The sequence below is a fragment of the Manacus vitellinus genome, unplaced genomic scaffold, assembly GCF_001715985.3.
Source record: "Manacus vitellinus isolate BGI_N305 unplaced genomic scaffold, ASM171598v3 scaffold_18_pilon, whole genome shotgun sequence".
Taxonomy (NCBI): domain Eukaryota; kingdom Metazoa; phylum Chordata; class Aves; order Passeriformes; family Pipridae; genus Manacus; species Manacus vitellinus.
The window spans coordinates 2,251,309-2,275,998 of record NW_021939324.1 but is presented as its reverse complement, the minus strand read 5'-3'; the positions used below and the strand labels follow the sequence as shown (position 1 = coordinate 2,275,998).

The 24,690-nt window shown below is 40.6% G+C and overlaps 1 protein-coding gene across 1 annotated transcript in view; it reads left to right on the top strand.

The window, feature by feature from the left end:
* Positions 1-720: 720 nt before the first annotated feature.
* Positions 721-24,690, top strand: part of PLCXD3 (phosphatidylinositol specific phospholipase C X domain containing 3) — a 46,454-nt gene continuing 22,484 nt past the window's right edge. The window contains exons 1-3 of the mRNA XM_025894900.2: positions 721-754; positions 3,730-3,762; positions 22,459-23,167. Coding sequence (XP_025750685.2) covers positions 721-754; positions 3,730-3,762; positions 22,459-23,167 — 776 coding nt within the window. The remainder of the gene's footprint in view (positions 755-3,729; positions 3,763-22,458; positions 23,168-24,690) is intronic.

Genomic DNA, 24,690 nt, shown 5'->3' with positions numbered 1-24,690 from the left:
AAGTAATTAAATAGTGCTGCTTTTATTTTAGAACAGACATGGGGTCTTTTTGAGTATACAATACGTCCTTCTCAGTGTTGTGGCTCACAAATACTACCTAGATCAAAATATTCTATTCACAATTTCCCAGTTTTGATGTAATTAAATTTCCACCTGTCTTTGAAAATTCACCCCCTCATTCTCTTTAGAGGTGTATATTTCAGGGGAGGAGAGACGGAGGGAAAAGTGTAGCAACTCTGTAGTATGAAACGCAAATGCAGAAATTTCAGTGTGACAGAGCTGCAAAGTCTCCCATTAAACAATAGATGATATGGCTCCACTCAGGTTTTGAGATCTAGTTCATGCCAATTGAGTTCTTGTGTTACAACTTAGTCTTTTAGCAATTGCAGTTCCTCCTCATTAGCTAATTACTGCATCAATAATGAAAAGAAGATGAACTTTAGTCAAGAAAATGATGTTGTGATGTATCACTAATGAAACCATTTCTGTCACACAGTGGGAGCATGCCGGGATCGGGCTGTGGATGGCTGTGAAATGCCAGCCCTCACGGGTCTGCCAGCCCCTCCCACGGTGGGTGGAGAGGAGCACAGTGCGTGGACACCATGTCATACAGCAGTCTTGCAGTCTGAACTGCGCGTGTCAGTGTAGGTGTCCTCTGAGAGGCTTGCGTTAATTTATCTAAAGCCAGTTAAAATGTCATTTTAAGTCTTGCTAGTACTCATGCCACTCTTCGGTGGACTCGGAGTCCAGCAATGTAGGTTGTTGGACTGGATGATCTTCAAGGTCTTTTCCAACCTAAATGATTCTGTGATTCTATACAGAAACATTGTTTCTGTACACAAAAGAGTGCTTGGAAAAGGGTCTTTGAGACGGAGCTAACATCTTTTGTGTGTGTTAACCTTTAATGTCTAAAACCTGTCAAAGTGAAGGTCAGATTGACCTTTCAATTCACTGTTGTACCTTTGCATTATGTTTTCTGCAAAGCTAAAACCACATTTTGCAGTAGGAATACAGTCAGGTTATGAAACTGTAGTTATCTTTCAGTTTTGTGCACCCTTTGTGATATAAGCTATTGTCTGTTTGGCTACAAATGCATAAATAAATAATTATTAGGAAATAACTGATAGATTTATGGGGAAATGCAATTACAGGCTTTAGTTGAAATGTGCCTGTTGTTAGGTACAATGTTCTCCTGTTTCTTTGCTGCTAACAGAAGGCTGAGAGAGTGGAGAGGAATGGGGAGGGAGTGTATAGGAGGGGATATGCCACTGAGCATAATCAGTTTTGGGAACAAGGACAATCAAATTTTGTCCAGCCCTTTGCTGAGAGACTTCAGGAAAATACATGCAAGGTTTATATTTGGAAATATCAAACTGTGTTTGGCATTCAAGTCAGGTAATGTAACCCATAGAAATCACAAGATTGAGCCAACCTTCTGTGCGTTTCTTCAAGCAAATTAAGAAAATGTTAATTTCGGATGCTGTGCAGGTGGAAAGATGCACATAGACAAAATATCAGCACATTTGCCTATCTGTAATGCTTTTTATTTATAAATGTCTTTCTTTTCTGTTGGACCATGAGCTGCCTGTTAAGCTGTGTGTCTCCCCTCAGATGCCAATATCATGTCAAAAGGAAAAGTTGTGCATGTGAGCAGGGATGGCTGGTGGAGGTCACTGAGGGAGAGGGGCTCTGCCTTCCAGCAAGTGCCACCTCTGTACTGAGACAGTTCACACATCCTCTGGGGTTTCTTTTCCACCTGAACAATAGAGCCTTTGATATCAGAGCAGTCTGGAGTTTAGTAGTTATTTACTTGGCAGAGAAAAAGGCAAACTACTGCCACAGACTGCCAAGTGGTGTTACCTATATTGTTAAGGGCTGGCATTGAGTCTGTTGATCAAGCATTAATGGGATTAGCTTAATGAAGAAATTTATGGTTCACAAAAAAATATTAAAAGTTTAAGAGGTTTGGGTTTTTATTAGCATCCTTCCTTTCAAGAAATCTTTTTAATGACTTAACTCCAAATTTGTATCCAAAGGTGTTCAATCTAACATTATTGTTATTTTTCTCAATGCATTTATAGGGTTCCAGGATTACTTTGTTGCTGACAGTGGGTGTTTTCATCATATTAATAAGATTTTTTTTTCTTCTTTTGTCTATTACCAAATTATTTTGCCAGCATTTTAGGGTTTGCTGTTGGTTGTGTTGCATTGATGTTTTTTAAAGTGTTTTGAAATACTTTTCTTGTTTCAGTTATTTCCTGTGGAGTTGAGTTAGCTGAGTGAAACAGATGACTTCTCAGTGTTTTAAATTCTCTACCTAGTTGTATATAGTAGTTAAAAATGAATAATATTTAGAGGTTGAGGGTATAGGTCTTCTGGGTATGATGTGTAAATTTGAGAACTAAATGGTAATGTGGCTTCATTTTTCTTCGTTTTGGGCAATCTCCATTCAGACACCAAATTCAGTATCTTCCCTTATTGCAGCAGTTTCCTTATGACTGTGATAGTCCCAGGCACATAGAAAAGGTAATAATTTTTGACGACCAGCGGCTATAATTGGAAAAAATTGGATAAACTTTTCGATATAGAAAACCTTTTTCCAGGCCTGAAATGGAAGCAGCAGACTTCAAGCTAAGTACAAAAATACAACCTGACACTAATACTAGTGCCATCTAGGAATATATGCACTCTGAGTAGCTCAGTCTGTGAAACTTGAAAGTGTAACTGTCGGGATATCAAGTGGATTCCAACCTGGATTGTGCTAAGCATGTTCCAAAAACTGCTTTCCCTCAGCACATCAAAATCTGGGCACTGTTCTCCTGTCGTGGTGGGAGAAATACCAAGACAGCTTGTGTAATTTTAGTTTGTCTGACAGAAAGTGTTACGCTGTTTCTCCCCAAGGATGTAACTTACAGAGAGCACTCAGATGGGGTTTGTGGTGGTTCTCTCTGGGCTGTGTAAGGCCACATATGTTCCTCCCTGCACCCTCACACACAGCAAACATGCAGAGGAAGGGTGCATTTCCCGCGGGTGTTTTTGCAGGACCCGTAGCAGCAACTCTGGTCTTGTAGGCTCTCCCTCATTTTGTCCTTGTCCACACCTCCCTGCCCACAATGTCAAACACAGGGTGCTCAGACCTGATTTTAGAACCCAGCTTGCCTCAGCCCAACAGGTTAGTCCTGGTAGCTGTGCAGGGCTGGTTTTGGCTGCATCCTTGTATTAATGACCCCTACTCTTGAACCTGAGTCAGCACTTCCCACAAAGCACCATCACCTTTTCTCCTGTGCTTTTCTTTTGTATTACTGTGGGGGAGAACACTGTTTGAGAATGAGAGGTTTTTTTCCAGTCAGGCAGCCACTAAGCTCCATGCCGCTGCTCACTCACTCCCCTGCCAGTGGGGTTGTGGAGAGAATCAGAAGAGTAAAAGCTATCCTCATTGGATGAGGTAAAAACAGATTAATAGGGAAGGAAAAAGCCACGCACACAAACAAAATGACACAAGGAATTCATTCACCACTTTCCATGGGGACGCAGGTGTTCGACTAACTCCAGGAAAGTAGCTCTCCATCACACGTAATGGTTATTTGGGAAGACAAACGCCGTCAGTCCAAACATCCCCCCCCTTTCTTCTTCTTCTCCCTTATCTTATATACTGATTATGATCTCATGTAGTATGGAATGTCCCTTTGGTCAGCTGGGGTCATCTGTCCTGACTGTGTCTCCTCCCAGTTTCCCGTGCACTCCCACTCTCCTCACCAGCATGTAAGCGCTGCTCAGCAACAACAAAAACATCCCTGTGTTATGTCTCTGTAGAAGTTTCTCTGATTCCTATCTTGAGCAAGGCAGATGTGTTCCTTGTTGAGGGCTTCTTCAAGCTATCCCATACAAATGTAGCTACTGTAATTGTACCTCAGTGAGACAGAAAAGAAGTAAGACTCTTTGTTCCTTACCTATCTTCCACAGCGGGGTTTTCAGGGTTACAGTTTTAGACTTTAAACTTCTGAATTAAGTGTAAATGGACTGTAAATTCTTTCAAAGTACAAATTCCAGACTCTTGAGACCCAAAGTTGCCCATTAATAACACAGGGATAATATTTCCCTTCCTTTAAAGATGCATTCATTAATAGTAGAGATATATATGCTGGGATTCATCTCACCTAATTTTATCTGACTGAGCTGCTTTTTCTCATTTAAAGAGTGGAGAAAAAGAATCACCTTCACTAATGAAGCATCCTAACTTATAATAGTCACATATATGTGAACAGGATAAATACACTCCAGAGGTCCCTCTTTGTCATCTCAGAAGGAATTTAGATGGTGGTTTAGATGAGGCTTGATTTTAAGTGGTTTCAACTGGGTGAACTAGATGGTGTGTTAAACGTGGACAAGCTAAGTGAATGTTCTTCTGTGTGATAAAATTAAATACCCAATGAATTGCTGTTCCTGCAAACAGAACCTGTTCAGATGGAGGCAGTTTTTTGTGCTAGAATTTTGTCATGATTTCCCAGTTTCTGATTTTTAATGGTGAGGATTCAAATCCATCCTGAAAATCTGTAGGTCTAAATATCACCATACGGTTGCAGGGGCAAAATCATGAAAGCATATCTTTCCTTTGGCTTGGTTTCAAACAGGGTGACATCATTTTTATCAAACTGCCTCTATTAGTTCTTTAATTCAGCAAACAGAGATTGCTAAGTAAGGTTCCTTTTCCAGCCAAAACGTCAATCAGAACTGTAAGCTCTGCAGAGTACTGTACAAATTAACATTTAAACATCGCTATTGTAGTAATTATTTTGAACATCTTTTTTTTTTATGACACTCAGAAGAAAAGGGATGACTTGTCGTTGAGTTTCCAGACTCTAATTTTCTCCCTATATAAGTGTGCTCTGCCGAGATCTCTTTCCCTTCTGGCTGTGCAGTGTTTCTGTGCTGCTCATACCCAGCTGGGAGCTCCCTGTCTTAGTTATTGACCTGCCACAATAGAGGCAGGAAGAATCCAAACAGCCTTTGTATATGTGGTTTGAATGTTCAGGGGATCTGATGAATAGACAAACATATGATTTGACTGCTAGGGAGATGATTTGATGGCAAACAAAAGGTCACATACCAGCAAAACTGTTAAATGGTGGCATGAGAGTGGGACTGCTGTTCTGCTCCCTATTCAATTTCCTCCCACACTGGGAGCCAGCTTCTGCCTCCACTGCAGCTGCTCTTGCTGCATGGGATTAGGGAGTTCTTTGGGTGATGTGCTTGTGTGAAGGCACTAATGGAGTACATAGCAGACAAGGGTGGAATTCAGCACAGATCGTAATCCTCCTTATGGGCTGTTGATGTGTGGCATCATATGCAAACCCATGCCTGGCACCTGCATTCACACTTGCCTCATCATCCTTGAATGTATCATTGACTGTCCAGAGTGTAGTGTCCTTTTGTGCCTCTGCTCTTGCTTCACTGGTGAAAACCAATCAGTGCTATGAAATCTGGCTCTTTGTGTGCAAATAATTGGACCATCTTTTTTCTGGAGTTCTTCAAAGGATGCTGACTTGTGGAAGAGGGAAACAATTAGTGTTTCATGTGGATTTGTACCTCTTCACAGATGGGTATGCCAGTAAAATGAGGCAAAAGGTGGAACATATCTTCTGCTTTTTTGGATAGCTAAGTACCTGGAGCGAGAAATTCCTGTGCTTCAAGTGCACTTCAGCAAATAAAGAAGGCATTGTATTGCCAGTCTCTTCTCAGGCAAAGTAACTTGCAGTTCAGAAGCTTTTCTTCTCAAGGTTTTGTGCTGATTATTCCTTTGGCTTTCACTTACCTGCACAAAGTTTGGGTTTTGTTATTACTACTTAGGGAAGATTACAGTTCACCTAGAAGATTCAGCAAATTCATAAACTCTGCACTTGATAACTGAGCTCCAATAAGCCTTCCTGGAACAATGCTCGTAAGTCAACTGTGGATGTTGAAGAACTACATAATAATGAGATCTGAACTTCAGTAACACCAACAGCTATGTCACTATTATAAAGGGTAGAAATCTTTAATTTCAGTTTTAAAATTGTGTTTCTTCAATAGCAGTAGTACTGCATGTTGTAGTTAAGCACCACCAGTCTTAAAACTGTCTGTCTCACTTGGAAGATTCTAGCTGTCATTGACTCACAATAATAGACAGACTCCCACAAGTCAAGGTTTGAAAGGTCTTTGGAAACAGAAAGATAGAAGGATACATTCAAAGGGTTTTTCAAAAGAGCTGAAGATTAGTTTCTATGTCCTGTTGAAATGTATTTGAAAAAAAATACTAGTCTCTATAGCAAAGGAATGATTTTTTTTTCTTTTTTCTTCATTGTAATCAATGAACAGATATTTTAATACTTTTACCTAGTAGTTTGCAAGTGACTTTTAGGAAACCAGAGTGCTTGAAGTGAAAACAGGCATGTCATAATCCATTATAGGAAAAAGTATCTTTCCTTTTGCATTAATGAATTCTGTAAGATTTATGAACTGTATGTTCATAAAGATGCACAACTGCTTCAGAACAAATGCATCACAATTTTTCTAGACAGTGATTATAATTTGTGAATTAGAGCTAATTAAGGTATGTCAGTAACATAATGTAAAAAATGGCTGATTACCGGTTGCAGGAAAGATTTTGGAGCTTCCTGCAAAGTTTAATTTTGGTGAGTATATTTAGATTTAAAAACGTGCCCTCTGATAAGAGGTATTTTATTCTTTGTTTATAGGTCAGTAATGTTGTTAAGAACAGAAGATTACAGCCTAGGTGTTTTTCATAGGTGAGGAATAATTTTCCATGCAATTACTTTGATACTTTCTTTTTAAAATATTGAACGTTTTAACTGTGTGCAAGGGTGAGTGGTTTACAGTCATGAGCACAACACAAAGCTGAACTTCTGCAGAAAGCCCTCCTCTGTTGTGTGTGGGATCTGTGTGATTGCTGACGACGCTACCAGGGCGGAAGGGGAGGGCAGTGTCCTCACAGCACCATCTGGAGCACCGTGTGCCTCTGAGCTCCGAGGGTGGAGTACAGGCTCTGCAGCTGCTGTCATGGCTGTTTCTGGCTGGATGAACCGGCAGCAGTGCCGAGGGGTGCCTGGCTGCCCATGGTGTCCAGGTTTGTGGGGTGAGGGGCAGCAGTGCAGAAAGGTGGCTGCTGTGGGCAAGAGGGACATTACTGTTGTCCGTGATTGGCATTAGCAAGAACATGGTTAAGTCTTTGACTGAGTGTGTGTTTGCACCAAGCAGTGCCCCAGCTAAAAATCCAGCAATACCTAGTTCCTATGTGGCACTTCTTACTAGGAGAATTTTAATGGGAGAGGGTGTATTAATACCTCAGCATTGTAGAAATGACTGTTGAGCAATGAGGAGATTTCCATGCTCAGCTATGTGCTGAATTTGTCTTCCCCACTGCACTCTGGATCACAGCTGTGTGTTGGAGGGATGGAGAGTCCTGGGAACTTTGTCTTCACATGCTCCAAAGCTTTAGTGATGTCCCAGCAGTAGGGCAGTTCTGTATCCAACAGAGAAGTTAAGGTTGTGGATAAGCTTTTTAAACAAAGTTAAATGTGAAGATCTTGGTCTCTTGCCAACTCGGTCCTCTTTTAGGTAACTGAAAGGGGCTTTATCCCAGTACAGCTGCTCCTAAAAATAGTAGGCAGGATTTTATTTATCCAAATACCTCAGTTACTCAAAATTTGCCAAATTACTGAAATTATATATATGTCTATAACTGGAGGAAAGGCAAAGAGGAAAAAAAGTAAAACCAATAAAAAAAAAATAATGGTGCAGCTTTGACAATCTCCTTGAAAACCAGCAGTAGCAGCAGTGTTGAACAGCTGCCATTGTGTTTGGCAATGCAGTGGGTCTGTTGAACAGAGATGCTGTCTGCTAGTGCCATTTTATTAAAGAATTACTTAATGATTTAAAACAAAGGATCTCCTTCACACAAGCCATTCACATCCTCTCGCATCTGGGTCGGAAATGGACCCTCTTGAGCAAGTTCTTGCAAGTGTCTTGAAAATATTCGGGGTGGCATAGACCTAGAGAGTGGAGAGGAAGGGGGTGTTAAGTCAGTTTGATCTGTGGTATTTCCGACTGAATAATAAGGGTAATTTCAATCCAGAAGAAAAGGGTGACATGTTAATTTTTTAGAGCATTCAATGGAAGCACAGAAGAATCTGTGCTGGCATCATCATGGCACTGGAAATGTCAGCTATACTATTATCGTCAGCTTTACCAATATCACCAGCTATGGAATTACTGCAGATAACAGTATTTTGACTTCTAAGATGTGGAAATGTCACACTGAAGCCAAAACACTGTCAGTCTAGGTGGACTGCAGTCATTGCCATGATGTTAAAGAGAAAACATGGCTTTTTGGGGGACACATTCAAGACTGAAAACACTCCATATTTTGGTGATTTGAAAGGTCCTTAAAATACATTTACTAATTTGTAAGTTTTGCATTGAATCGCAGAATCATAGAATCAGCCGGGTTCGTAAAGACCTTTGAGATCATCAAGTCCAGCCCTTGATCCAACACCACTGTGGTTACTAGACCATGGCACCAAGTGCCACATTCAGTCTCATCTTAAAAACCTCTGGGGACGGTGAATCCACCACCTCCCTGGGCAGCCCATTCCAATGTCTGATTACTCTCTCTGTAAAAGATTTCTTCCTAATATCCAACCTAAACCTTCCCTGACAGAGCTTAAGACCATGCCCTCTTGTCTTACTGATACTTGCCTGGGAGAAGAGACCAACCCCCACCTGGCTACAACCTCCTTTCAGGGAGTTGTAGAGAGTGATGAGGTCTCCCCTGAGCCCCCTCTTCTCAAGGCTGAACAACCCCAGCTCCTTCAGCCCCTCCTCATAGGACTTGTGCTCGTGCTTAACTTGAAGTTAAATTTTGAATAGGGAGGATGAAAACAATTGAAATCAGAGGATGATGACAGTATCCAATTACATGTTAGGAAAATACCATGAAATGTTATATTTATATAGCGTTAGTACAAAACAGCTAAACTAATAATTGCTTTTAAAGACAAAAGCATATCCAGTGTAAATTAGATGTATCCTGAGTCTGGGCAAAGTACAGATCATCTGTCTGTTCTTTCAGTTAATCAATAGTACCACCTGTGCTTTTTCATTGACTTCTTAATGCTAAATGGTAAACACTAACAGCCAGATCTGCAGTAGTCTAAATTGGCCTAATGGGTCATTAGAGCTGTACTGATAAATGCCAGCTGGGAATCTGGTGTGGACTGTAGGCTGAAAACTTAGGAAATGGAATAGCATAAACACTACTTTATAACTGCTTTAATTAATTTCTTGTAGTCCTCTGTATTGTCTAGTGGCTTGTTTGACTTCTGTGTTGAATAAAGCAAGGATAATGTTAGCAGCAAAGAATGCAAGAAGAACTGGATTGAAATCAGATTAGTAGGTGTTACAAGCTGTTTGATGGAACTGTAGGTTGATTGATCATGTGAGCCTTTAAATTGCCTCTTCAGTGAGGGTAGAAGAGATGTGTAGAAGACAGGTATTGAGAGTTTGAGTTCTCTCTGTTCTGTCTCTCTTTACTTGACTTCATTCTTTTTGCAAAATGAAATTAATAGTATCTTTATGTTCCTGGGCCAGAGAGGATGTGCACCAGGTGATGCGGAAGATACATACATTTTGCAATCCTACTAAGACTCTTTCAACAGTGGCACTTGTAATGCTTACCTGTATTACAGTGTGGTGGTTTGTTTTGTTTGTTTTTATTTGATCTACAAGCTAAAATAGCATCCAGGTGTGTCCCATTTCCTGCCTGTTGATTGAGATTGATACCTCTGCTGTTTTGCAGTGTTTTATTTTCTGTTCTTTTGTGATATATCTTGGGGTTTATGCCAAAAATGAAATTAGACATATTTGTAGCTAGGAAGATTATTCAGAGTTACAATTAAAAGTGGGAAACTTTGGAAGTGGTATTATTAAACCTCATATTTTAGGCCTCAACTTTATTCAGAAGTCACATTGTGAACCTGAGAGACAGAAGGGGTAGCAGATTATCCCATACCTCTGTCTGAAGGGCTCTTAAAACTCTGCTGAGTGTAGCCTCTCGCAGAAGGGGGACACTGTCTCATTGCAGTGTAGCTGGTCTCACAGTGCTTATCTGAACCACGCTGAGCTTGGATAGGATTTATTTTTAAATCTCCTGTTTGGCTGCAGGGAGATGATCTGCCTATCCACACCTCACAGTCAAGCAGTAAAAACACAGCTCACTTTTATGTATATTTCCATTTAGCAGTGACCAAATAAATAATTTTATTTAAATATGTTCTCTGGGTTCTCCTTTTCCAACAGGGTGCATTTCTCCACTGTTTGCACCTATAAAGCCTCTTGGCTCGTTGTCTTCCAGTCCTGGTACTACCTTACAGCAATAGGTTATTTTTCTGGCATTGATCCAGGGTTTTACAGGTGTTGTAGTCACTTTTCTTCATTCAGTGTGAAGCAAGTCACATTTTTATCTTCTGTATATGTCCTAGAAAGGATAGTTTACAGTGGCTATATGTGACTGGAGATCTTCCATGAGAACCTGACTAGCAAAGCATGGTGCAAGAAGGGGCTGAAATACATGCATAGTTGGTGAATTCCTCAAGTTCAGGCTTCAGCTGCTTAGATATGTTTTTCTGGACTTTGGCAGGGAAAAAATGCTTTGGCACAGGTGACAGTGTTTTCGATTTCCATCTCAGGGTCTGGGGGAAATTGCTTCACTATTTTCCTCTAGTGCACATGAAGTCAGACTTTACAATGTCTTTGCTTATAGTGGAGGAGACTTTCCTTGCATGAGAGAGACTGCTTTTAGAGCACCTGGTCTCAGGAGACATCTTGCATTCAGCAGAGTGGCTAAGGGAGTTACTTTGTTTATAGTTCTTTGTCAAATCTGCCAGGCAATTCACAAAAGTAGAACAATGTCTAATGTGAAGGTTTGAGTCAACCAACAGATAAGAAAAGATGCATAGTAAAGGGAATGGTCAAAATATAGAACACCTGAAATGCTTCCCCCTTCCTCCCCTTCCTTTGCAGTATTTTATATTCTTTTGTTACCTCTCAGGCTTGGTGTGGTCAGTCAGCTAAGTCTATATGGACAACTTAATAACAGTTATATTTTAAGAGAGTTTCTATGTGAAAGCCTTTGCAAACTGAGTCATAAAAGGGTGTAATATTTCTCCCATCTGCTCTTCCAGCTTTTTACCCCAAGAATCAGGTAAACTGCTCAGATTTGCCTCAGCTTTTCAAACTCCGAAAATGAAAAGGAAGCTAGCCTGGATTTCTTGTATGCTAATAGAAGACTCTATCAGTATTATCCCTGAGACATCCCATTCTAGAGTGCTGGTAAGCTGGACTGCCAGTGCACTCATTACAGTGCAGGCAGAGGCCTTATTCTCTGCATTGCAGATGTTCTTGCAGTGGAGTTTGGTACTTGAACAATTGAAAAGTCTTGCCTTTTAAATTTCTTGTGGTGATCCATCTCAAATGGCTTTCTTGGAGAGATCTTAAAAGTAATAAGAAGCCTAATTTAAGGGATCATTCTTCCACTGACTTTCCAATGCAGTTTCATTTTATCCAGATAGACCTCTTGGTTTCCCTTTTATTGGACTTTAAATTATATGTAAAAATGCAGAAACTACATATGCTGTGCAAGTAATTTCTGTCAGCTAAAAGATCACTGGAACTGCTCAGTAGTGATGCTCAGATTTAGTAGAAAATGCTGTGCTGTTTTTTGGGTTGAGGGTTGGGTTTCTGTTTGGTTGTTTTTTTTAATTATTACTGTCTTTTAAATAGAAGAGAGAACACAATGAAATAAGAATTATACTGAGGCTAATAGACGTGTCAATGCAGCCATGAATTAGGAAAAGGATATACTGTATATGCCAGAGAAAAAAAGTGTAGATCAAAGAAGAAAGGATAGGCAAGAGATGAGGGAAAGGCAAAATCAGATTTCAAAAAAATTCTGTGTTTCCAAAAAGATACAATAAGTGGCAAGAGAGATATCAGTGTAATCAGAAGCAATTATTTTAGGGGAAAGTTCTCTAGTTACCATTAAAGGATGTTTTTCATGACAGTAAATAAAGTAAAAGCTCAAGAAGCACAGGTTTTCTGATTTGATGCTATTTTAGAGTGTGAACATTGAATTACTTGTGCTCTATGCGTGCATGGAGAGGAAGAGATATGAACGCTCTCTTTTTTAGAAGCCTTCTCGGGTGCTGTCCTGTCAGTGGGTCCTGTCACTAGGGTTATGAATTATGGTCAGAAGGTGCTCACTGTGGGGAGATGCCATTTCTTGTGTTCAGCAGAGCTGCCTGGGATCATCACAGCCTCTCAGTAGTCCCAAAGCTATTGGCGCACAATTCTAGTGCTACTGATTGCCTCAGGAGATATGACTTGGATGCTGATGACATACTCAGCCAGACTGAGCTGGTGCTGGAACAAAATACAGCCCAAACTATTCCTGGCACATTAATTTTATGCTTTAGATTCAGATATACCTCTTGCTATTTTTTCCTCGCTCTTTCCTTGCTTCACATTCTTGTCTGCTAGTCCCTAAATTAAGAAGAAAAGTAGCTATTATGGTACTTCTGAGACTAGTATTTAACTAAAATGTGAGATCTGATAGAGAGCTCTCATGCATCTGAACATGCAGCAATGAGCTTGCAGAGCAAAAAGAAAAGATAGAATAGTACATTTTTTTTCAGTGTTCACAAAAAAGCAAAAACTTGAAAGAATTGTTATTTGTGGAGTTTGGGTAATTGACCATAGCTACAGCTCTGCCTCCATGAATTTTCCAAGTGATTAACTTTGGCTTCGAATTATAGTTGTCCATTCAAAACAAGGTTTTATGTGATATGGAATATTCTATTCAATCCTCAAAAATGCAGCCAAATGTATAAACAAGAAGGCCATGGTAGTCTGTGTGCTACAACACTTGATCTGAGTCATGCAGGCTGTAGTGATGTGTCCATTCTGCTGTGGAAATTATAAATTCTGATGATCTTAAACGGTATGTTTTAGGTGCTTCGTTGATCCTGATGTAAAGATTTTGTTTTAAATTGGTAGTTACTCTTGCTGTGTCAAAAATTAAGATGATTTACTAAGTTTTGTAAGTTTGAGTTGAAGTCCTTCCATGAATTCTGTTGAGTTTTAGTCTGACAGGTGAAGGGAACCTTCTTCTCGTATAGAACTGCTATGTGTTTGCTTGCAAACCATTGTGAAATCATGTTTAGAGTTTCACTTGACTGAACAAATAAAAATAACTGTTCTAGTGGCTTACTGTGGCCAGGTTTTAAAAATTTTAGGGCTTTTGCACCTTTTAAAATTTCCAGTGCAGTGCACAAATTTTCGACAGGGAGGTTTTTTGCATGTGGTATATGCACAAGCAGTATTGCTGCCTTCCTCCTTCAACTTTTCTTCTGTGTGCAGATGAGAGGCTTAGATCACATTTGGAAAAAAAATAGTGGAGAAAGCACTCCAACTGATTCAGTCCTCAGCATGATCATTTTGACTTTTACATCTATAATGCAGAAATGTTCCCCATGCTGTTTGCCTTTGCATGTCCGCAGGAGTTCTGATGTCCTGGCTTGGGCTTGGTGAGCAGCAGGATGTGGCTCTGGGGCTGGTGGGGATGGGATGAGATGGTGAGCAGTGCTGCTGCCCCGAGCCTGCCCCACTGCAGTGTTGGGCAAGGATTCTGCTGAGCTGAGCAATCATGAGAATGAGCCTGCTCTGCCCTGCGCTGTGTCCTCACCTTGCCGCACTTTTCCAGTGGTGTCAGTCTTACATTTGTCTGCGTAAAGTCTGTCTTCTTTAGAACCTACATTTGGTTAACTAGTAATTCACTTAATGGTGAACTTTTAGAATACAGTAATCTGTGGCTCTTGGAAGGCCCCTGCCGTCCACATGCTGCTGCACCATGCTGCCTTCTGAGTGCTGCCTGTGTGAAGTCTGCAAGGAAATCTGTCTGGAGGTGGTTTAACTGGGAGAGGTGGGAGGCTATCTACACTTAGCAGCCTCTCAAAAAAAATTACTTCACCTCATGCTACACAAACAATTACAGGACAGTAAGGAAGTTATCAAGTAAGAAGGGAAACATGCTCTCAGGATGGCAGCATGTGCTAAACTTCTGTTTTAAAGACCAGTTTCTTTAGAAAAATTGACTTTGTGATGGCCATAGTTGTGAGTGTGCTTGCACTGTTTGGAGAGCTAGAAATATAATTATAGCTTGTTTTTTCTTATTTCTTTACTTTTCAACAGAAGTACTGAGAATTTGAAATGTGGAATTAACTGTGTAATCTTTTGAAAGGAACAGGAGCTGGTCTTTGTGTTTGCAGGAGGGAACTGTAAGAGGCTGCATGTGGGTACTTTTCTATACAACAAACGTATTAGTAGGAATTGAATAATGAGTAACCTGATCAGATTTATAGCCAAGCTTGACTGTCATACTGTGATAATTACCAGCTACCTTGGACCTTAATACCAAGTGGATGCTTCCCCACCTTCCAAACCATTTGATTTTTTAGAAGTGAGTTCTTTATGGAATAGAAGCAGTGCTTAGGGGAGGCACTGGTCTTGGCTCAATACAGTGATTGGAAACACTTCCCGATGCAGGCACTGCCATATTCCACAAGCTGTTTTTTTGAAGAGCAACTTAAATGGTAACAGGTTTGGCCTAAGAGCAGTTTGTCATGGTCATGGAAGATACTGGCAACATCAATGGTTGTGGGCTCCCCTTGGAGGCAATTATAGCCATGTTCAAAAGTACAAAACAAAATGGTGATAAGGAGATGTAAGAAGAGCAAGAGTAAGTAATTGCTTAAAATCCTTTCTTGTTGCATGAAAATTTTATGTGTTTATAGGGAGGACAAAAAACAGGAATGGACTGGAATGGAGTCATTCCAGTCTGAAAGTTGGTCACTAGATATGGAATGCCATCTCCAGACAGATGGTCTACCAGTTCTTCTTTCTTCCTAGCTAAGAAGCTGATTCAGAGAGGTGTTTTTGATTAGTCTTCAATGGTTTGTTATACGCATACATTTTTTTCTTTCACTCAGGAGGAGGGAGGGTTGGACTGGATGATCTCGAGGTCTCTTCTGAACTCAGCTATTCTGTGAATATCTGAAGGATAAAGTCTTTGTTCTGTATTACATTAGTCAAAGAGCGGTTGCTTTGGGTTGGGTTTTGAGTGTTTTGTACTTTGCCATGCACAGCTCTAGGCTGTGTCCATCGATCCAGTAACTGGTAAGTCTGTTGTAGTTGTGTTGAGAAATTTGTTGTGGATTAAGGGGCTTCAGCTGAGATGTTTTGCTGGGTAAATGCAGAAGTATCATTAGAAACCCTGGCAGAGGTTGACAAGATGTAACTTTCAAGTGGTTTGTGATACAAAGGAGTTCTGTTTGCCCTTGCAAGCAAACCATGTTAAAATGTTTGCATGGTAGTTACTGTGCACTTGTCTGGTTTCTGAGACTGTACCTTTGACATGCAACTTTGCCTGCAATAACAGTCCCAACAAGGCAGCACAGGGCAGACTCCTGGTGCTGTGTTCCCAGGCACAGGACCAAGGTCTGAGTTACAGTTGTGTGCAGTTGGGATGTCTAGTCCAGAACTCACCTGGTGGTGGAGAGAAAATGTAACTTTATCTCCTGCAGGAGGAGGGTGGGGATGGAAGCGGAGGCTGTCGATTCTGGAAAGTAATGGTACAGAAAGGAAGCAGACGTTTCCTTCCCTTTTCTTTTCCTACATTGTAACCAAGGTCTTCAAGGCAGAATGAGATACAAGTAGAAGAAGAGTAGAATTTTTGGTTTTTTGAGTGTATCAGTAGGTATATAATGTATACATGTATATGTTGGTTTTGTAAGGTCATGCAAGTATTCCTGTTCTCAGGACTTGTTCATTATCTGGACTTTTGCATTACCTGAGGTGGTGTCTACCTCTCTTCCCATGCCTTTAGACCATAGACTGCTGAGTGTGTATAGGTGGCTAAGCCCTGTGACCTTCACTTGGGCTTAGGGGCTCACAACCAGCCATGAACACTTTAAGAGCAACTGGAAAGTGAGGCAGATTCCTGTGGTGACACTGGGCAATTTAAAATCTCCTTTTTTTTTTTTTTTTTTTTTGTCTTTTTTTCCTAATTGTTTTGGCTTTACTCTCCTGGATAATGCTTTTATCAAACAAAGCTTGTATTACCCAAGCAGTTTGCGTGCTAGAGGGAACTGGATTGTGAAGTCTGAATTACATTGCTCTTGCCCGCACCCCTTGACTTCTCAAGATTTTCTGTTGCTTTGATGAAGGGAACAATGCTCAGACATCTTAAAAAGAAGGTTAAATGTAATATTGAGGTGCACCGATTCTATTGTTCACGAGTAGGTTTTGCTATTCCTTGAAATGGCAGTATGACTAGCTGAAGATTCACAGGGCTTTTCCCTTGTTTGATTGATTTTTAAGGCCAAAAAAGACAGTAAGAACAAACCAAATGAGATTGCAAGAACATCTGCATTGTTCTCCTGTGTATGGGAGGTCATGGACTTTGTCCTGGCTATCCAAGACACATGTTGTGGTCTGCTATCAGTCACTATAGAGCCTTCAGTGATAAGGATGAGAAGTTTGGTGGCATTGCATGTGACATTTCAGCAACAGTCACCAAGGGTTGACATCTCCTAAATACAGAATGAAAACAGCAGGTAAAGCTTTTAGTGACATCCAAAGCAGCAGTAAAAGACTCCACTTCCAACAGCTGTTGGATAACTCCCAGCACAGAGACAAGAGGAGCTTGAGATCTGTGGGAAAAGGGCAAGAGAGTAAAACAGGCTAAAAACTGTGAAACTTTGCTTCTATATCTTGTGGTTTTTCTGATACCTGTGGATCTTCAGGGTGTGATTGCTGCTGTTGGGAGCATATTGGTCAGTGCCATTCAATTTTAGGTGCTATTTACCAGGCTGTTTTTACAAGGGATGTACAGGGAAGCAAGGGCAAGCCACAGCAAAGTTCAGCTACACTTGCTGGCTTTGTGAATTGTATATTTAAGCTTAGCCAGCAAAAATAATAGTTTTGCCATGCCTCTGTGTAAACCTCCAAGAGACTGAAGAAATGATTCTGAACTACAATGCATTCTCCCTAAGGGACTTCTTGCAGCACTGAGTCCAATTATTTTTTAAATGTGGGGTTTAGCCCTCCAGGGAAGCCGTAAATGTGTCCATAACTGAGCTGTAGTGGGTTAAATATTCCCGATTGTCCTATTACAGGAATTCAACAAAGAAAGTAGGAGACAGTTCTCCCTAATAAAAGTACTAGCAGCTATTTTCTAGCAATGTAAGGGATACTGCTTCATTTACTCTTGAATATCTAAATAGTGTTTGGCCACATCGAAGTTTATTTAAATTTAATGTCTCAGTGGTTGAAACTGACCACTTCTGTTTTTTGAATCACCACTGGTGTGGACTTTTTAAGTGTCTCTTGATGGTTACTTATAGAATAATAGAATGGTTTGGATTGGAAGGGATCTTGAAGATCGTCTAGTTCCAACACCCCTACCATAGGCAGGGACACCTTCAACTATTCAGGTTACAAAGCCCCATCCAACCTTTCCTTGAACACTTTAGGGATGGAGCATCCACAGTTTCCTTAGGCAACCTGTACCAGTGACTCTCCACCCTTATAGTAAATAATTTCTTCCTGACATCTAATCTAAATCTCTCCTCTTTGAGTTTAAAACTGTTCTTCCTTGTCCTGTGACTGTCCATGTGAGAAGTTGCTCTCCCTCTTATTTATGTGTACCCTTTAGGTACTAGAAGGCTGGTGTTGACCAGCCTTCCCTTCTCAAAGCTTAGCAACCTCAGCTTTCTCAACCTGTCCTCAGAGGAAAAGTTCTTGAGCCCTCTGATCATCTTCATGGCCCTCCTTTGCACTGGCTCCAACAAGTCGACTTCCCTTCTGTGCTGGGGGCACCAGAGCTGGATGCAGAGCTCCAGATGGGCTCTTAGCAGAGCAGAGGGGCAGAATCACCTCCCTCAACTTGCTGGCCATGCTTCATTGGATGCATCCCAGCACATACTTGGCTTTCTGGGCTATGAACGCACATTGCCAGTTTATGTCCAGCCCCTCATCCACCAGCACCCCCAAGTCCTTCTCTCCAGGACTGCTCTTGATCTGCTCATCCCCCAGCTTGTGTTGATACCAGGTGTTGCCCTGACCCATGTGCAGCACCTTGCACTTGACCTTGTTAAACCTCATGACGTTCTCATGGGCCCAGTCCTCAAGCTTCTCCAGGTCCCTCTGAATGGCATCCCACCTTTCAGGAGGTCTCTTGCCCTGTTTTGTACTGGAACAGCATTCTCCTTTCTTCCTTTTGCTGCTTACGGATCTGCAGGAGCAATTTCTTGCCTTTCCCATCCCTTGCAGGTTTTCCTTACGAACTGTGCCCTTTGTAACTCCCTCCCTGCCATCCTCCTCTGTTTCTCCCAGGCAACCTGTCCCTGCTTACACTTTCTGCAATGGCTTTCCAAGGTTTGAGGTCACTCCAGAGTCACCCATTCAGCCAAACTTGCCTCCTGTGTTACCTCCCTGTTTCCTCACACTCTGTACATATGCTTTAGAGAGGTTGCCTTTCAAGTTCAGCCCTTTCTCCTGAGTCTCTTGCCATTTAAGGTAATTTGGATTTTACAGGCTACCACTTACCAATTTCCTGAACAAGCCAAGACTGCTGCTCTGAAATGCAGGATCTTTATTGCGCTTTTTGCCTTCATTGCTTTCCTGAGTATTTTAAAGTCTTACTACACCTCACAGTCACTCAATCTAAGGCTATCATCAGCCTTATGTCCTTAGCCATTCCTTCCTTAACTGATACAAGATTGAGCAGTGTGCCTTTGCTAGTTAAAGGAGTACCTGCAATAAAAAAGTCTTTGATGCTCTCCAGATTGCCTGTGCTCTGCTGTTCTGATCTTCCAGCAGATGCCTCAAAGTTTCTGCATGAAGACATCTAATACTGAAGCTTCTTTCAATTGTTTAAAGACTTTGTCAACTTTTTCTTCTTGACTGGACACTCTGTAGCACGTGAATACACACATATGCAAACCCTTGCAAGCCTCCAGCCTTGGGTTCCTGGGTCAGTGATATGTTGGGCTGTTGAAACAGTGGGAAAACAGTGTGCAATATTTTAAGAAAGTACTAGACACTAAGTAAACTGGTGAGAAAATATGTTTGCACAGAAGAGGAATATTACCTTTTGCTCCCTGCATGACTTGGGATGAGTAATTTCCCCTCTTTTCCTCCAGGTCTCAATCTGTGAAGTCTCTGTGGTAGTAGACCGACTATAATGAAGATAGGTGATGTGCAAGCACTGCTACCTTCCAGAGATTGGAGGCATCATTGCATTAATATTCCTAAATGTAGTTTGCATCCTCTCTTCATGGAAGCTGAGATTTGGTGATACAGAGAACATTCAAGATGACTGCCCAGTGAAAAAGTAGGATGGGAATGTCCCATGCAAGGAAGCATGGTTGCTAAAAACAATGTGTATGTCTGTACAGCATTCTCTCATTACCAGGGACAAAATAATTTTGGGCATGTGGAAAAGATCATACTCTAATTTGCTCTGTGTAAGGATTTTGAATTTCTGTGAACTACATGAGTAAGCTGTCTAATACTGCAGAGTAGGATTAAGGCAAAAGGTGAATGCATGGTAGAAATAAATATTTAAATTACCTGTTCAAATTACTCATACATGTGGAAAGACAAAACATTTTTATTTTTCAGTCAAGAGGAATCTTTGCATACTCCTGAACAGCTGACATTTGCTTCATTCAGTGTCAACCAAGTTAAGTCAAGCCTTGTTTCCTTTTTGTATTATGCTGTGGGGCTTCCTTGTTTGGGTTACGAAACATGGAGATTCTCAGTGCACTGTGCACTTTTCTCTATACCTTCCACATAGAAATACCTATTTTTAGGCTCAAGTGTGTGCACGAAGACCTTAATTAAGAAAATATATTTTTCTGAACTACCCTGCTTGTAATGTCCAGGTGTTTCTAACTGTGGTGTTTCCCCAAACCCACTTTCTTCTCAGTGTCTTGCATTACCAGTAGCTACCTGCTGACAAGTTTTTCATCTTAGTTTTCTACTGTAATAATTGCACTGCCTCTCTTGACTTAAGTAGTTTTAAGTAGTAGTTTAAGCCAATATGTGTATACTGGCAGTGCTGGTCAAGTTTATCTACTCCTTCTTCTGCAACTTCAGGTTGCTAGTGTCTGTACGTCAGAAAATAAAGTACGAGTGGTTCAATTAATACCATTTTGAGCCTGCTGCTCTAATCAGTTGATCATGTTTACACATGTACTTATTCTGACATAAAACCCTACAAAAATAAAAGGGACTTCAATGGACAAAGAGAGGGTTTGCCAAATCCATCCCTTGCTAATATCAGTAGCTATGCCTTGTTTTAAACAAGACTGGATTTACTTTGATTTCTGCATTAGTGCAGATTACATTGAGCAGAACATTTAATGTATCTCATTGATTTTGCCTGTAATACTGTTGATACACAAGTCACTGCTCTAATCATTTGTTTTACCATTAGAATTCTGTATGCAGATCTAGTCCCTGAGGATATCAGTGTGTAACCAGATACTGCATGATCTAATCAGGTTCTGCAAGAAATATGTTATCACTTCAACACTTAGCAGCAGAAAGCTTCATCAAAATGGAAAATTTATCTAATATTTAAAGGAAAATGCAGTTCAAAGAGACAACCACGAAAAGCAGAGGTATACAAAATTTAAAGACATTTCTCAGATTAAACAAAGCCAAATCCAAGCCAGAGTCTAAGGTGATTTGTTGTGACTCCAATTACTGCTAACGGAGAAAATGTTATAGCTGTTGCCTCGGTTTATAGGGTTTATTCCAATTCAGGTGAAATAGCATCGCTCTCAGAAATGACTGACTGGCAGGATTTCATTAATGTGATACTTATTTGCTACAGCATGCATGCTTTGGAAAGTAATTTTGAAAAGCACCTACAAAAGCATCAGTGACAGGCAAGACTAGTGCTCTGAACTCATTTTGATGTAGGATTTGGATGTCTGAGGGCCTAGTGCTGCAGTCCATTTCAAGTCCTGCTGACCTTGAAGGAGGTTTGCAAGCAGTGTGTCTGAGGCAGAGGAGCAGATCTGCTTGCTGTCATGAATCTGACCAGAAGCATCTTCTTTGGCTGGAATAGTGAGAGTGTGGCTGTGCCAGCAGATGGACAGTGTTTTTGTGGAAACTGCCAGGTCTTACCACCAGGTATTCAGCAGGCTGAGGGTAGACAAAGGTGATAAACATCTCCTCTGGTCAGCTTATCTCTCCATAAAGCAAGATGAAGCCCCTTGCAGGGGAATGATCATGCAGATCATTCACAGATGTCCTTAGATTTATCACCTGCTTTCATGTGGATATTAAATGCTGAGCAAAATTAACTACTGCCTTTTTTTTTTTGATTGGTTGGTTGGGGTTTTTTTTGGTTTTGTTTTTGTTTTGTTGGTTTTTTGTTTTGTTTTGAAGGGTTTTGTTTGTTTGTTTTGGGGGCTTCTGGGTTTTTGTTGGTTTAGTTGGTTTTTTTTGGTTGGTTTGGGTTTTGGTATGTTTTTTTTTTTTTAAAATGGACATACCTTAAGGCAGAGAATTTTGCATAGCAAAGTGCCGTACATATTTGTATTCAACTATATTGTAGAAAATAATAACTCCTGTACATAGACGTGTTAAGAAGTATACCCCATTCTTGTCAAGAGCATGCAGTGGAGTTTCTGAATTTTATCAGTGGAATGCAGTGCTGTCCTTGTTTCTATCTATTGTACTTATATAGCAAAGTAAAGGAAAGAATTTTAGAGGTAAATTTAAGAAGGAAAACAGGATTCAGTAACCTTGTGGATGAGCAGACGAGTCTTGAAATAAAGGTCAGAAAGATTACGTGTCCTTGGCATTTTTTCAACTCCTATTTTAGCTGGCTATAAAGGGGTGTGTGGAATGATATTGGTTTGTTTTGTTTCCTTTGATTCTGCAAATTAGACAGTGCATGATTCAGTGTGCAGGGCCAGACTCTCCCTGTTGGCTTGAGGGATTTATTATATGACTGTCTTTGCTACCAGAACTGCTTCAATGTTGAGAACCTACTGGCTTCATTGAGCTTAAAGGCATAAGTAAGAGCTGGAAGAGAGTGACCAAGCATCAGACAAGCAGTGAAACAGGCATTACCTTTCTTTCAAGTTCCTGCAAAGTGCTGGTGGGGAAATGTTGCCAGACAAATGTACTGTTATTTAGGGAAAGGGCAGGAGAGGTGGTTGATGAGTGTGGTACAGGTCAGAAAATTATGTTTATTAAGGAAAAAATCACTAATTACTTTTAATCTACAAATACAATGCTGATACTTTTCCTCTGTTGTGTTTTTAGGGTCTCATGACTCTTTTAGCTTCTACATCGATGAAGCCTCTCCAGTTGGGCCTGAACAGCCGGAAACAGTCCAGAATTTTGTGTCAGTTTTTGGGACTGTGGCTAAGAAGCTGATGAGGAAGTGGTTGGCTACACAGACCATGAACTTCACCAGTCAGTTGGGGGCAGGTATACGGTATTTTGATCTTAGAATTTCCACCAAGCCCAGAGACCCAGACAATGAGCTCTACTTCGCTCATGGTTTATTCAGTGCCAAAGTCAAGGAGGGTCTGGAGGAGATCAATGCATTTCTCACTGAGCACCCAAAAGAAGTGGTCTTCTTGGACTTCAATCACTTCTATGGGATGCAGAAGTACCATCATGAAAAGCTTGTCCAGATGCTCAAAGATACGTATGGAAACAAAATGTGTCCTGCTATATTTGCCCATGAAGTCACCCTCCAGTACCTGTGGGAGAAGGAACACCAAGTGCTGGTGTTCTACCACAGTCCAGTGGCTGTCGAGGTAGCATTTCTTTGGCCAGGCCAGATGATGCCAGCTCCTTGGGCAAACACAACGGATCCAGAAAAACTGATTCAGTTCCTCCAGGCATCAATCACTGAAAGAAGAAAGAAGGGCTCCTTTTTTATATCTCAAGTAGTGCTGACACCAAAGGCTAGTACAGTGGTGAAAGGGGTTGCTAGTGGTCTCAGAGAAACAATCACAGAAAGGTAAGTTTATGGCTGGTAAGGTGTGCTGACTGTGCCAAGTGTGTGTGTTGGTAGTGCTGTTTTTCTAATTCCTTTTAAAGAAACCCCAGCAGAGGCATTTCTCCCATGCTACTGTGGGCTAATCAGAACTTGGGCACAATTCTAAAATCTTAAAGAGAAACACATTCAAGGACAAGCTTTTATGTCCTGAAAGAAAATCTGCCGCTTAAAGCCTAGTGAGATATTATGGGATTGGCTTAATTTTTACTTTCTGGGTTTTTTTTTTTTGTGAACACAGGATTTGCTAATTTGTTCTGTTTTTCAAATTTGATTTCTCACCATGACTATCTTACCTGGGATTTCCCTACTGAATGTGGACAAATCTATCTACATGATCTAGATAATTTGAGGCTTTATTTATGCATCAGTTATTGGATAAATAATTTGTTCATTCTGGCTCATCAGCAAAGCCTGATGAGCCTTAACTACATTTACACACCTTTCTCTGTATCCATACAATCACACATCATATCAAAGCTAGCAGGACAACATTAGAGTGAATTCGACTCCTAACAGTCTCTCACTTATCATACAGGAAAGAGACTGCAGACCATTGTATAGGTTCTGTACATGGAATACATTTTTGAAAGGCTATTAGTTGCTAAATTACAAAAAAAGCTGCCTGTGAAAGACCTGCATTATTTATACCTTTCTAACTTTATTAAATCATGGCCAATTTTCAGCTTAAAGGCATATATGTGCACTATGTTCTTGACAACTTGGTAGGAAACCTGGAATTTAATGCCAACACGCGAAAGCTGTTGGTTTTGGGTTTTTTCTCCTTAAAAATAAAGAGCTGCAGAGTGTAAAAAAAATTTACAGTGGGGGCCACTGGCCTGTTAGTATTCTGCTCTCTGCACAAATGTGCTTGTGCCAGGAAGGTCTGTTGCAAATACTATCCCATTCTATGAGATGAATGATGCCTTATCTTTGAGAAATGTTGAGCCATTTTTATGGCAGCTTTCCAAGCAACTGTTTTATATGTTTTATAGGCTCTATGTTTTATATAGTTTTATATAGTTTTATATAGGCTCTATGTTTTATATAATCTATGTTTTATAGGCTCCATTGGACTGGAGAATCTCCCTTTCTGCCGAGTCTGAAGAGCACTTCTCTATGCTGAAATACTACTTTGTTGATGAGTTTTACCAATAAACACCTTGTTGTTCAGGGATTTGTTTTCTCTGCTAAACATCTTTCTGAGTGTTCTTTAGAACACAAAGTAGCACAATCAGGAAACTAACAGGTTGTTCTTAAAGCTTGCTGCATCAATAAAATAACCATTAAAATCCATTTTCTTCTTCTCTAGCTCATAATGTACTTTCTTGAAGCTGCTTGGAAAAATAAAGGCTTCAAAAAGATGCTGAATATGACTTAGCTCTGAATGTCCTGAGCCTTTGAACTTATAGTATGTCTTTCTCCACAGGAAATTTTGAGATTGTGACTAACCTGAAATGTCAGTAAATAATTGGGCTGAAAAACCT